At 52.4% G+C, this 13,095-nt stretch overlaps 6 protein-coding genes across 6 annotated transcripts; 3 read left to right on the top strand and 3 right to left on the bottom strand.

Moving 5' to 3' along the window:
- Positions 1 to 120: 120 nt before the first annotated feature.
- On the top strand, positions 121 to 1,111 carry RHO25_006131 (uncharacterized protein; the record flags this gene model as incomplete). Its single annotated transcript, XM_023596985.1, has 2 exons — positions 121 to 163; positions 231 to 1,111. The coding sequence occupies 2 exons, from the start codon at positions 121 to 123 to the stop codon at positions 1,109 to 1,111; spliced, it is 924 nt and encodes a 307-aa protein (XP_023451751.1).
- A 22-nt stretch (positions 1,112 to 1,133) lies between these two features.
- RHO25_006130 (uncharacterized protein) lies at positions 1,134 to 3,173 on the bottom strand (the record flags this gene model as incomplete). Its single annotated transcript, XM_023596984.2, has 1 exon — positions 1,134 to 3,173. The coding sequence occupies one exon, from the start codon at positions 3,171 to 3,173 to the stop codon at positions 1,134 to 1,136; it is 2,040 nt and encodes a 679-aa protein (XP_023451752.1).
- Positions 3,174 to 4,487: 1,314 nt separating this feature from the next.
- RHO25_006129 (uncharacterized protein) lies at positions 4,488 to 8,030 on the top strand (the record flags this gene model as incomplete). The annotated part of the gene is made up of 1 exon (XM_023596983.2): positions 4,488 to 8,030. One exon carries the CDS (start codon positions 4,488 to 4,490, stop codon positions 8,028 to 8,030), a length of 3,543 nt encoding a protein of 1,180 aa, XP_023452686.1.
- A 611-nt stretch (positions 8,031 to 8,641) lies between these two features.
- RHO25_006128 (uncharacterized protein) lies at positions 8,642 to 10,105 on the top strand (the record flags this gene model as incomplete). Its single annotated transcript, XM_023596982.2, has 1 exon — positions 8,642 to 10,105. One exon carries the CDS (start codon positions 8,642 to 8,644, stop codon positions 10,103 to 10,105), a length of 1,464 nt encoding a protein of 487 aa, XP_023452685.1.
- Positions 10,106 to 10,112: 7 nt separating this feature from the next.
- On the bottom strand, positions 10,113 to 11,397 carry RHO25_006127 (uncharacterized protein; the record flags this gene model as incomplete). Its single annotated transcript, XM_023596981.1, has 3 exons — positions 10,113 to 10,972; positions 11,023 to 11,268; positions 11,322 to 11,397. 3 exons carry the CDS (start codon positions 11,395 to 11,397, stop codon positions 10,113 to 10,115), a joined length of 1,182 nt encoding a protein of 393 aa, XP_023452682.1.
- Positions 11,398 to 11,671: 274 nt separating this feature from the next.
- RHO25_006126 (uncharacterized protein) lies at positions 11,672 to 12,601 on the bottom strand (the record flags this gene model as incomplete). Its single annotated transcript, XM_023596980.2, has 1 exon — positions 11,672 to 12,601. The coding sequence occupies one exon, from the start codon at positions 12,599 to 12,601 to the stop codon at positions 11,672 to 11,674; it is 930 nt and encodes a 309-aa protein (XP_023452681.1).
- Positions 12,602 to 13,095: the final 494 nt, after the last annotated feature.

The raw sequence follows: 13,095 nt of genomic DNA, 5'->3' as shown, positions 1-13,095 counted from the left end.
TCTTCGTATTAGGGTTCATGTATCAATGGCCATACATAAATTCCACTGCCTCAACACTGTTGTTTCAACACCTAGATACCACCAATACTTTCGCCGATTGATCAACACTTGACCGCCGATATGCCGCCTCCACGAGGCACACCCAACGTCCTCGAAGGACCAGGTATGTTGAAATTGGCACACCCAAATGCCCTTCGGAGTTCTCCCTCCACATACTAAACAATCTCCAGGCGACTACACCATGACCCAAAAAGTATTCAACGACACCTACCCCTTCATCGATCCCACAAAAGCCAACCTCACAGGAAAATCCGTCCTCATCACCGGCGCATCCAAAGGCCTCGGCCAACAAATCGAAATCTCATTCGCCAAAGCCGGAGCATCCCACATCGCCATGGGAGCCAGGAGCTCCCTGACTACAACCTCCAGCCTCATAAAATCCTCGGCCCTCGCAGCCGGCCATCCCGAACCCCAAATCCTCCCTCTGAACCTCGACATCGCATCCCGCACCAGCGTCTCAGCAGCCGCAGAACTCATCTCCAAAGGCTTCTCCGGTAAACTCGACATCCTAATCAACAACGCCGGCATGATGTCCTCCAACGACCTCATCGGCTCTTCCACTCCTGAAACCTGGTGGGACGAGACCATGAACGTTAATCTCCAAGGAACTTATCTCATGACAGGATCCTTCCTCCCTTTACTACTCGCCTCCTCCACCAAGACACTCATCAACATCTCCTCCGTCGGTGCACACCTCGTCAATCCCACTCTTTCCGCCTATCAAATTTCCAAACTCGCCGTTCTTCGATTGACGGAGTTTGTAGCAGCAGAATATGCAGATCAAGGACTTGTGGCGATTGCTGTGCATCCAGGGAATATCTTGACAGATATTGTAGGGAATGGAGAAGGGATGAATGAAGAATTGAAAGCGGCGTTCACTGAGACTCCGAGACTGTGTGCAGATACTTTGGCATTTCTGTGTCAGGAGCAGAGAGAATGGTTATCGGGAAGATATGTGAACTGTACATGGGATCTGGAAGAATTGGTCAGTGAAGAGAAGAAGAAGGAGATTGTAGAGAGGGATAAGCTGAAGGTCAAGTTGGTTGTTTGACTTGAGGGTATTAAAACTACTTTCAGTCATCTTTCTTCCCGTCAGGAGCCCAGCTGGCTTGTATGCTTGAACAGACGGCCACATAATCATTCCACTTCTGCTCGTTTTCGATGACACCTTCGCCAGTCCAGAACATTGTCCAATTGCTGTCTGGTATTTGCCAGCTCCCAGCTGCACGCTCAAAGTACCATTTGTTGACGGGATTGTCGGTCCTGCTGCGCCAGCATACGCCGTTGGGAAAACAGCTGCGCACCATTGCTTGGAAGACAATGTCGGCGACGCCGCTTGACCCTTGTGAGCTCTGCAAGACGGCGAATTTGTCGAGATATGGTACTAGTCGTTGCGGATCGTTAACACCGGGCGGCATTTCCCATGTGAGGATCGCACCGCCTTCGTACTGTCCGGCTACGATAATGCCAGCGACATGACTGTTCACTCGTTGTAAATAGTGCTTGACATTCAGTTTGCGTCGGAAACTGTTTTCGATCAGATGTACCAGACGAGGAAGGTCCACGCGTGGATCCTTTTCGAGTTGTAGTGGAGTTCTCCCGACACTCGGCTTTTGCCAACCACGTGTCCTGCCTACTGATGGAATGACACTGAGCGGCATGCCCTTTCTGAGCACAGTGCTCGCTTCCGTCAGAGGCCCTTCATCGCCGTCGTGTTCTTTTGGGGCCAGTCGAGCTGCGGGTAGCGATGATGATATTACAGGCTTGTTTGTGAGAAGGTTATGGATCAGCGGGTTCTTCTGTCGTCTTGTTCCGGCAGCACCAAGTGGAGAGGGAGCAGCGTCCGTAGCTGTTGACGAGCTTGCGGCTTCGTGTGGTGAGACAATGAGTCCTGAAGATGATGATGGTAATATGTGTAGACATCGTCGAACCAGCTCCAAGTTGTCACGATGTTGATCATAGAAAGCTGGACCTCTGCTGTTTGTTTCGTCTTGGCGAGCTTCTTCTGCGTACTCTGCCAGTTCGCTCTCCACTAGGTCGTATTCCTGATCAAGATTAATGAAGACATGCGCTCCGTGCCCTCGATGCTTGCTGGGAATACCTCCAACTGCATCCAAAACAACAATCCGATCGAGGCTAACCTCGCCGTAGTTATGTGCAGCATCATCATCCACAGGTTTGTCCTTTCCAGTGAGATATTTGGTCAAAGCAGCCATAATATCGGCGGCTGCCACTTCCACGAGTTGACCGGAAGTGTTGTAAGCCAATGGTGATACTATTGGAACCATGCCACGACTTAACGGATCCATGATCAAATTTGGCATTGCCACTTGCAACTCCATCGTATCAATGCCCTGCTCCCAGTGATCTTCGTACGTTTCGAGGGCGTTCGGCACAGATCGAGCACCTTCCGGATTATGACGATCTATGGCATCGCAGAGTCGATCTGCTTGCTGGGCGAGGACACGTCGCATTGTTTTTGTATCAGCCAGTTGTTCTGCGTGGTCTTCTGCTTGGACATTGGAAGGGTTGATGTCCAGAACGAGAATCATGGCCATGTCAAGTTTGACCAATTGAGAAATTGTTCTGGCAAGGCCGTCCAGAGTGAAGTCGTCGATGGCTTCTGGCGCTTTGAGACATGCTAGCGCCACATGTAGTTCTTGCTGGGGTTCCTGCACTTGCTGTTCTCGGAAAGCATTTTGAACAGTGAATTGTGGAGAATTTGCAATCGCCCTCGCGGGAGTGTACAGTCCGCCAAGATTCACACCGTTATGGTCCTCTCTCTGTTTGGTGCGGTGACGAGAGCCATGGGAGTCATCTTGTGGTGCTGCATTGCTTGGGCCCAGGTACGCCCTGGTTCGTGCTGACTGCTCAAATCGAGCCAGATACTGTTTGGCGTCGCGCTTGGTGGCATTCGCCGTCAGCACATTCATCACCAGCTCGCGCTGCTTGGCGGCGTCGTCGGCCCTCGCGGCATGCTTGCCATTGGCAGTTGGAGGCGGAGGTGGCGGTGTGGTGGAGTTGGAGTATACACGGCCGCATTGGCTGACGGTCAACTTCTTAAGTCCCCCGTATACGTTTGCCTTTCCAGACGCCAACATAGAGGTAGTCATTTTCCATGTCACGGAACGAGTGGTGTGGGCAGAGGGAAACGTCTTTGATGTCTGGGCCCAATGCCGGCAGTAGCCCCGAAAATGGCGAGCAAAATGCGACGCGATTCCCTGCTGCTACGGCGGCGTGGGGTGGTGCATCTGGGTCCGAGGCGGACGGGCGCAGTCGAGTGTTGCACAAGAAGTGGCAATGGCAGCCCGAGGAGGGAGGGGAGAGGAGGGAGTCAGTCACGATCCGCTGCGGCACTTTGGGATGCGCGCGACTTTTTGTTATCTAATCTGATCATCTGATTCTTCCGACGACGACGTGGCGGGCGGGCATCGCTTGGCCTGGGCGGTGTATTCTATTGATCGTGGCGCTGCGAGGGAAGCGGTCGATGTGCTCGAGCGACTACTGCGCCTACTGCGATCTAACCACCCTGCCAGACCCGCAAGTGCAGAATTTGTGCAGAAAGCGGCCGACCGTTCTTCTTTCCGCACGAGAACTCCAACGCGTGGCCAGGGTCTGCATTGTGCCTGTGCCCTGCTGCGTCGAGTACGATTCAGACCGCGGTGAACTCACTCCGCTCTCCTCTCCTTCGACGCTCGAGAAGCTACCAGCCGGAGATGCAGCACCCTCATTTGGTCGTCGTAATGCGCGGCAGATTGGGAGTAGGAGGTATGCCGCGGGGGCTATTGAGATCAACCAACATCGTAGCCTGAGGCTACATACACGAGGGCTCGCATGCCCACGTGTAACATCGTTCGGCGGCATGTACATCATTGCCGTCCTGAAATAAGCAATGCTTGCGGGACTGGCCTCTCACGAGAGCTTGCCGTGGGAGCTCGTCATGAATGGCGGTCGTGGTGTGCCTTCAACAAGCAAAGACGCAGCCTGGGGCGGGATGTTACTCCGCCCATGAGCATTCTGATTTTAGCCCTCGAGGTCAAATGCTGCGTAATGCGTGGCCCGACAAGCTCCAACGATGATGTACGATTCCAGAGCGTACTGGACAGGCTTTGATAAAGCTATGCTATTGTCACTTTCTGGCCTTGTTCCTTGCCAGTGGGCCGAGGGAGACGCGGCATGAGTTGGGTGAATTGTCGCAATAGAGATGATTCAAGGCTTTGCTGGAACTAGTTACTGATAACCTGACGTTATGTAAGCGTATGCCAGGCTGAGTGAGGATTCGCGCAGCACGGAACGGCGGTTAAATGCTTGGCGCTCGCGTGGGCCGACCTTTGTTTACTCCCGCCGGTAAACATTGCAACTAGAAGTCCAACAACACCACTATGCGCACCTAGCGACCTGGACGACGCGATATACCCACCGCCACGATGCGCATCACCGAGTTGATCATCGACGGCTTCAAGTCGTACGCCGTGCGCACCGTCATCTCCGGCTGGGACCCCACCTTCAACGCGATTACTGGCCTGAACGGATCTGGAAAGTCGAATATCTTGGACGCGATATGTTTTTGCTTGGGCATTGGCAAGTTTGAGCTGTTGCGTGCGACAGGCGGAGCGAGTGATCTCATCTACAAGAGGGGGCAGGCCGGCATTACAAAAGCGTCAGTCACGTTGGTGTTCGACAATGGCGACACCGCGAAATCGCCAATTGGTTTCGAAGATGTGCCTGTCATCAACGTCACGAGACAGATCGTGCTGGGCGGCACCAGCAAATACCTCATCAATGGACATCGTGCGCAGCAGCAGACGGTGCAGAACCTGTTCCAAAGCGTGCAGCTCAACATCAACAACCCCAATTTCCTGATCATGCAGGGAAAGATTACAAAGGTGCTGAACATGAAGAGCACCGAGATTTTGGGCATGGTGGAAGAAGCGGCGGGCACACGCATGTTTGAGGACAGGCGCGAGAAGGCGCTGAAGACGTTGGCCAAGAAGCAGACCAAGGTGGAGGAGCTGGAAGGTCTGCTCAAGGAGGAAATCGAGCCGAAGTTGGAGAAGCTGCGCAACGAGAAGCGCGCATTTCTGGAGTTTCAGAGCACACAAAATGACCTGGAGCGACTTACGAAACTGGTCATCGCCTATGACTACATCAAGAGTAAGCAGAAGATGGAACAGAGTGCACAGGATTTGGCGGCGAAGAAAGAGCGTGCTGTAGAGCTCGAGGTTAGCGCGGAAAAGCTCCAGCGTGAAATCGGTGTGATTGAAGAGGACAAGGAAAAGGTGCGAGCGGCTCGTGACAAGGAGCTCCGCAAGGGCGGCAAGTTTGCAAAGTTGGAGGAAGCGGTCAAGGAGCATTCGATCAGCCTCGAGCGACTGGATGCGCAACTGGAACTTAAGAAATCTTCAATGGCAGAGGAGCAAGAGCGTCTGCAGAAGATGCAAGCGACAGTAAAAGATCTGGAGAAGCAGCTGAAGCAGAAGACCGAAGCTCATCAAAAGCTGCAGCAGAAATACGAAGCAGCGAGCAAAGAGCTGGAGGAGCAGAGAGCGGAAGTGGACAAGAAGGAAGAACTGCTTCAGACTTTGCAGACCGGTATCTCGTCGAATGCTGGATCCGATGGAGGCTATGCTGGTCAACTCGCCGCGGCTCGAGATAGTGCATCGAAGGCCGGAACAGAGATTGAGCAGTCAAAATTGAAAATTAGTCATCTGGAAGCACGCATCAAGGAAGACGAGCCACGTGCTAAACAGGCCGAGAAGGAGAACGCTGGTCTTTTGAAAGACCTGGAATCGCTGCGAACTCAGGCGGCAAAATTACAGACACGCCTGGAGAAGCTTGGATATCAGCCAGGTAGGGAAGAAGAGCAGCAGGCAGAGAAGTCTCAGCTTGAGAAGCGCGTACGGTCATTGCAGGGCGAGGCGGAAGGACTACGGCGGCAGGTCGCAGGCTTGGACTTCTCCTATGCGGATCCCGAACCGAACTTTGATCGGAGGAGAGTGAAGGGTCTTGTTGCTCAGCTTTTCAATCTGCCTGATTCATCGACAGAGGCAGCCACAGCACTCGAAATTTGCGCGGGTGGAAGACTGTACAATGTTGTAGTGGACACTGCAAAGACTTCCTCTGCACTGATCGAAAACGGCAAACTTAGACGACGAGTCACCATTGTTCCGCTGGACAAGATCGATGCGTCCAGAGCAGATGCTGGAAGAGTCAATGCTGCCAAGCAGCTCTGCCCTGGAAATGTTCATCTGGCAATCAACCTCATTGGCTATGCTCATGAGGTGGAGAAGGCAATGGAATATGTCTTCGGCAATACTCTTGTCTGTGCAGACGCAGCTACAGCGAAAAAGGTCACATTCGACCCCTCGGTGCGAATGATGAGCGTGACAGTTGAGGGTGATACATACAACCCGAGCGGAACGTTGTCAGGCGGCTCAGCAGCATCAGGTAGCGGTGTTCTGCTCAAGTTGCAAAAGCTCAATGCGATCACCCAGGCATTGGAGTCTGAAGAAGCAAAACTTGCCGCCCTTGATGAAGCTATGAGGCAAGATGCCCAGAAGCTGAAGAGTGCGCGCCAGTCGAAACAGGAGTTGGACCTCAAGAACCATGAGATCCAGCTTGCTGAAACACAAATCGCAAGCAACTCTTCCAGTAGCATTATTGCATCGGTGCAGGAGATGAAGAACACAAATGTTGCTCTCAAGGAGAACATTCAAGCTGCGAAGGCACGTCAATCCGAGGCGAGCGCCGAAGTGAAGCGCATCGAGAAGGACATGAAGGACTTCTCATCGAACAAGGGCGCCAAGCTTGAACAACTACAGGCTGAGCTGGACAAGCTCAAGAAGGCCTTGGCCAAGACACAAGGTTCTATCAAGCCACTCCAGCAGGAAGTGCGCGATGCGAGTGTGGACGCCGAGCAGATTGGTAGCGACCTGACTACTGCACAAGAAGAGCTCCATGATGCCGAGACCACTCTGAAGGGCCAGCAAGAGGAGCTTGCAGCGCATGAGGCAGAGCAGAGGCAAATCCGTGACAAGCACGCGGAAGCTGAAGCCGCCTTGAACGATGAGAGGAAGAAGCTCAGCTCGTTCGACGATGAGATTGCTGACCTCGATCGTACTGCGAAGAGAAAGACTCAGCAGATCTCGGATGAGAAGATCGAGGGTCAGAAACTTGGCCACGCCATCGATAACTTTGCAAGAGCCCAGCAAGGAGCACAGCAAGCGGTGTCAAGTCTGGAGAAAGAGTATGACTGGATTCTCGAGGAGCATTCATCCTTTGGCCGAGCGAACACGCCATATGATTTTCACAACCAGAACATGGCAGAGTGCAGGTCAAATCTGAAGAACGTGACAGAGCGCTTCACAGGCATGAAGAAAAAGATCAACCCAGCTGTCATGGCGACCATCGACAGCGTTGAGAAGAAGGAGCGCGACCTAAAGAACATGATGCGAACAGTGATACGTGACAAGAAGAAGATTGAGGAGACAATAATCACGCTGGACGAGTACAAGAAGGAAGCTCTGCACAAGACGTGGTCGAAGGTCAATGAGGACTTTGGACTTATCTTCAACGATCTCTTGCCCGGTAACACGGCGAAATTGGATCCTCCCGAAGGCAAAGCCATCAGCGACGGTCTCGAAGTCAAGGTCTGTCTCGGCAAAGTCTGGAAGCAATCACTTACAGAACTGTCTGGAGGACAGCGATCGCTGATTGCTCTCTCGCTCATCTTGTCGTTGTTGCAATACTCGCCTGCACCTATGTACATTCTGGACGAGGTTGATGCGGCGCTCGATCTTTCACATACACAGAACATTGGTCGACTGATTCGGACGAGATTCAGAGGGAGCCAGTTCATAATTGTATCGCTTAAGGATGGGATGTTTACCAACGCCAACAGGATCTTCAGAACGAGGTTTATGGATGGTACGTCCGTTGTGCAGGCTTTGACGCCAGCTGATATGAAGTGATGGGAAGCATGTTGGGTATACCACGGGCTGGCGTTGTTTATTTGGGAACTCTGTTCATATTTCGTAGCTGGCGGTCTTTGTCAGGCGCATTCGAATCGTCGCAACTGGTTACGACCAGAGGTAAAGTGTGGTTTATGACATGATATAAGGCTAAGTTCAAGACGAGACGGAAGTGTAAGTACATGCAGCGCTTGGCAGACACCTCGGGCATTACTGCCGCCATAGCAATTGCGGCCTTCTCTACCAGAGTTTCTGGTCTTCCAGCAAGGACATGATGAAATGTCAAGCGATGTTATTGATTCTTCACTTCTGTTTCTCCAAGCTCGATGCAGCTGCTTTTCTAGTACATGGTGTCTTGGCCGCAGTCGGAGCTTCCGCAGGGTGGAGCTTCGCCCAGCTCACCAAGAGCTACACCCAATGCCTTCAAATGCCGACCTCACGTCTGAAAGATCATCCGCGGACCGAGACTCCAGGTGTGAAGTGCATCATCCGCAGCATACATAGGCACTGTCTCCGGCGACTGGAAGAACCGCGAGTGTAAGGATATTGCAGACCACGAGCCCCGACCACCGCGTTCTACCTGAAGCACACCACCAACGCCTCCACTCACCATGTCATCCTTGACCACTTCAAGCAAGCCTACGCGCCAGAATCGCGACACTGTCCTCTCAGCACTCCCATCCCCCTACCCAGGCGACCTCCGCTCCCAAATCAAGTCCCAAGTCTCCTCCTCATCAAGCAAGCTTCCACTGCTTGTAATCCTCGATGACGACCCAACGGGAACACAGACGTGCCACGCTATCAATGTACTTATGACCTGGTCTATCCCCGTCCTCCGCGACGCCTTCAACTCCGAAACAACGTCCAACATCGGTGGCTTCTTCATCCTAACAAATTCCCGCGCCCTCCATCCCCACGAAGCAGAAAACCTCATCACAGAAATAACCCAAAATCTCCAAACCGCAAGTCAAGAAACCGGTAAAACATTCGAAATCGTTCTCAGATCAGATTCCACCCTCCGAGGACATTTCCCTCTTGAAGCAAATGCGGCAAGCAAAGTCCTCGGCGAAGCGGATCTCTGGGTCTTGGCACCTTTCTTTCTACAAGGTGGAAGGTACACGATTGATGATGTGCATTATGTAGATGAGGAAGGGACATTAGTCCCCGCAGGAGAGACGCAATTTGCCAAAGATGCAACTTTTGGGTATAAAGAGTCGAATTTGAGGGATTGGGTTGTGGAGAAATCGGGGGGAAGGATTTCGAGGGAGAAAGTTGTGGGGATTGGGTTGAAGGATGTGAGAGAGGGTGGGCCGGAAAAGGTTCAACAATTGTTGGAGGGGTATGAGAAAGGGAGTGTGGTTATTGTTAATGCGGCGAGTGAGAGTGATATGGATGTTGTGGTTTTGGGATTGTTGAGGGCTAGTGAGAAGAGGAAGTTTTTGTTTAGGAGTGGGGCGGCGTTGGTGAGTGCGAGGTTGGGGATTAAGCCTATTCCGCCGAGGACGAGAGAGGAATTGAAGTTGGATCCGAACGTTGGAGGTTTGATTATTGCGGGGTCGTATGTGCCGAAGACTACGGCTCAATTGGAAGTTCTGGTTGAGAAGAGTGGTGATAATCTTACTACTGTCACGCTGGATGTTGGGAAGCTACTTGAATCTTCAGATTCTGCAGAGCAGATCGTGAAAGAGGCTCAGGCGACTGCTGCGAGCGAAATTCAGAGAGGACGGGACGTTCTCGTCATGACTAGCCGGAAGCTAGTGACCGGAGCTGATGGCACTGAGAGTCTCAATATAGGAGCAACAGTGGCGAAAGCACTCGTGTCATTCTTGACTGGACTGCAGTCGCGCCCTCGATATGTGATCGCCAAAGGCGGCATCACTTCGTCGGACATGGCGACCAAGGGGTTGCAGATGAAGATCGCAACAGTTGTCGGACAAGCGGCACCAGGAGTACCATTGTGGGAGTGCTTAGAAGAGACGTCCAAGTGGGCTGGCATTCCTTATGTTGTCTTCCCGGGCAACGTCGGCTCGAACGAGACTCTGTTCCAAGTAGTCGATGGCTGGAGAGCTCAGTAGACATATTTCAGGTAGCATCTCCATTTGATTGATCGTTTGCTTGTGTTTCCTTCTGGGTTTGCGCCTCGTCAATCAATCCTTCGGTAGTCACAGCATTTTCGTCAGCCTCGCCCCATCCATACTCATCCGCATCTTCGTCAGAGTCGGCAATCTCTTCGTAGAAACGCTTGCGAGCTGGCTTAGCGGGACTGGAACTCTTTGCTGGCGGTCGTGCTACTACTGGCAGAGGCGAGCTGCTTGTCAAGTCTACAGTCGTATGCTTCGGTCGTAGTAGCCCATTCTCATCGATCTCGAATCCAATGGCGTTCCTAACGTCAGAGGTAGGGTCGAGAGGCATCAGGTTCCGGCCTTGACACTTTTGCACACCGGCGAATCTGCCAGCGAAGTCGCGGAATACAACGACCCGTGACCAGACTCCATTCTCCCATTCTGAGCCCCCAAGACCTGGACCAATGGCCGCTGGCATACCATCATCAGCTCGCATTTTCGAACCGCATCCAGTCGTGACGATGACTGCCATGCTGTGTAGCACAGCCAGCCTGCTCAACGCGGTGACCAGTGTACCCAGAATGGCATATCTACGGCCTGCCTGCCATTTCTGTTGCTCAGTCCGACCACCGTTTCCGTATGGCATTCTTGGATAGTCGGGATTCAAAAGAGCTTCCAGTCCATCCACTACCATCAACGTGGTGCCCGTTGGAGGAAATAATGCTGGAGGGTGCAGCACAAGAGCAAGGAGATGAGAGAAAGTCGAAATTGCGAGGTAACGAAAGTGGTCTTGAAGCAGTGCGTCTGCAGATTTACCTTCTGGTAGCTCAATGTGCTCGAGCACTCTGAGTCTAGCGGCACTCAGTAACGAAGAGCAGTCTACCGGCAATTAGTGCTTGCAATGAGGCCGTGGAAAACGATCTGCTCACCAAGCCAAGTCACAGTATCGCCCAACTTGAGAGCCTCTACAGCAGCTTGAAATGCAATCGCAGTCTTGCCAGCGCCTGCAGGTCCCCATATTTCGGCAACTTTGCCACGTTCGAAACCTGGACTTGCAGCTGGGTTGTTGCCAGTCAAAGAGTTGTCCAGGTAACTGATGCCGCTTGAGACCGCTGAGGCTCCCGGGTTCTCAAGATCTCCAAGTGCATCGGCAGCAGATTGTGTTGCAAGACGGTCTGCTGCGGGATCAGCATTTACTCCTGCAATAGTCAGCAGTGGGACTGCTTACGAGTCAATGCGCCTGGAACAGCTTGCGAAGAGCCATTTGAAGAGGAAATGGTAATGACTGGGTTCTGGACAGACATGCTGCCTGTCTCGGGATCATTACATGCGCTTATCTGGAGGGAGACAATATGTCTTGCCGTGAAGTGGAAAGTGATGAAGTCGGCAAGACTCGAGGCGTCAAAGTCGCGTCCTCGATGCGTGCCAAGACTGACAGTTTTGCCACTCGTTACAGCTTCAACATTTATTTATTTCTGAACACTGACAGCAAGGAGAAAAATCTAATGCGTACCCGAAGAGAGGTTGGTTGATATTTTGAGCATGAAGGCTTGCATCCATGCATAACAACTACCACATCTATTTGTTCTCAAACTTCAGCCCGCTCTCAGCTCTCACAGCACCATATATTCCTGCAATGTCACCCTTGTCTCCAGCGTGATCAACAACCTGCTTGAGATGCGCATCGGCCACCTCGAGAGCATTCATCTTCGCTCCACAAGCTTGGGCTAAGCTTCTCGCGTGACCGGCGTCTTTTCTGGCAAGATGCGCCTGGAATAGTGGCTCATCGCGATCAAAGTAATCGCCACTCTTCATGCGATTACTATATGCAGCATATGGGCCTCCTCCAAACATGGTTTCGATGAAAGCGTGCAGATTGTCGACTCCCAGACCTGACTTTTCCGCCAACACATGCCCTTCCGATAGTGTTTCGACCATTGATAGTATGAAGGTATTGCCAACAATTTTCAGTTTCGTGGCATTTCCATGTGGCTGGTCGGTATAATCAATTTCTGCTCGACCCAATACGCCCTTGCAATATGGCCGGACACGATCGACTTGAGCCTCGGGGCCCGCGAGCACACAGATCAGTTGGCCATTATCAGCCATTGCTGGTGCGCCGAACACGGGACATGCCACGAACTCAGCTCCAGCTCCATTGATGGTCTTGGCGAGCTTATTAGTTGTGTCCGGATGAACTGTACTGCAGTCCACAAAGAGCTTGCCCTTGGACTCAGGAGCCTTCAATGCTTCATTGATGGTCTCTTCAACAGCGGCGTCGTTGGACAAGCAAAGGAGGATGATGTCCGCGCCTTTCACTGCTTCTCCGATGGACGAGATGACCTTGGCCTTGCCGTCCGGGAGTTGCGATACCAGCTTCTCGGTTCTGCTTTTCGTTCGGTTGTAGACGAGAAGTGGTGCTGTGTACTCGCCTTTCTCGACCAAGTTCTTGACCATGCCTCTGCCCATGTTGCCGAGGCCGAGCCATGCCAAGCGAGGAGGAGCCATTGTGATGTTTTCGTTGTTAATAGGTACACTTAATGAGTATGAATTGTGGAGGGCTTCGTCAAAGCAAACAGTGTGGAAAAGAGCCCACGGGAGCTTCGATACAGACCTCTTAAATGGCTTCGCGATCACGTGTAGCTCTGCCTATAACACGGATGTAGGGACCGAGCAGTCCAACGTAGATTCGTACGAGTATCGGAGGCCTCGAACGGCCGTTTGATGGTCTCAAGAAATGGATGCTCTGACCGCAGCAGCCGTCGTACTGATGAGAGCGTAGTCATGTACGAACATGCTGAAATTGTCGGACGTGCGTGCAACGGACGGTAGAAATAGGAAAAGTTTCCTTCTAGGGAACGAGCGGGTATGGTGGGGTGACTTTAGTGAGGTCGAGAGCGAGACCAGCGCGTTGCCGGTGTCGGTACCGCGACCACGTTTGGTGTATTCATCAATGTTGCTCCCTCGTCGAAGATGCTTTCTCCTCCCTGCGAGACACACGT

The sequence above is a fragment of the Cercospora beticola genome, chromosome 4 (genome assembly GCF_033473495.1).
Source record: "Cercospora beticola chromosome 4, complete sequence".
Classification (NCBI taxonomy): Eukaryota; Fungi; Ascomycota; class Dothideomycetes; order Mycosphaerellales; family Mycosphaerellaceae; genus Cercospora; species Cercospora beticola.
Note: the sequence above shows the minus strand (reverse complement) of the source record. Positions and strands in the feature narration are given on the sequence as shown.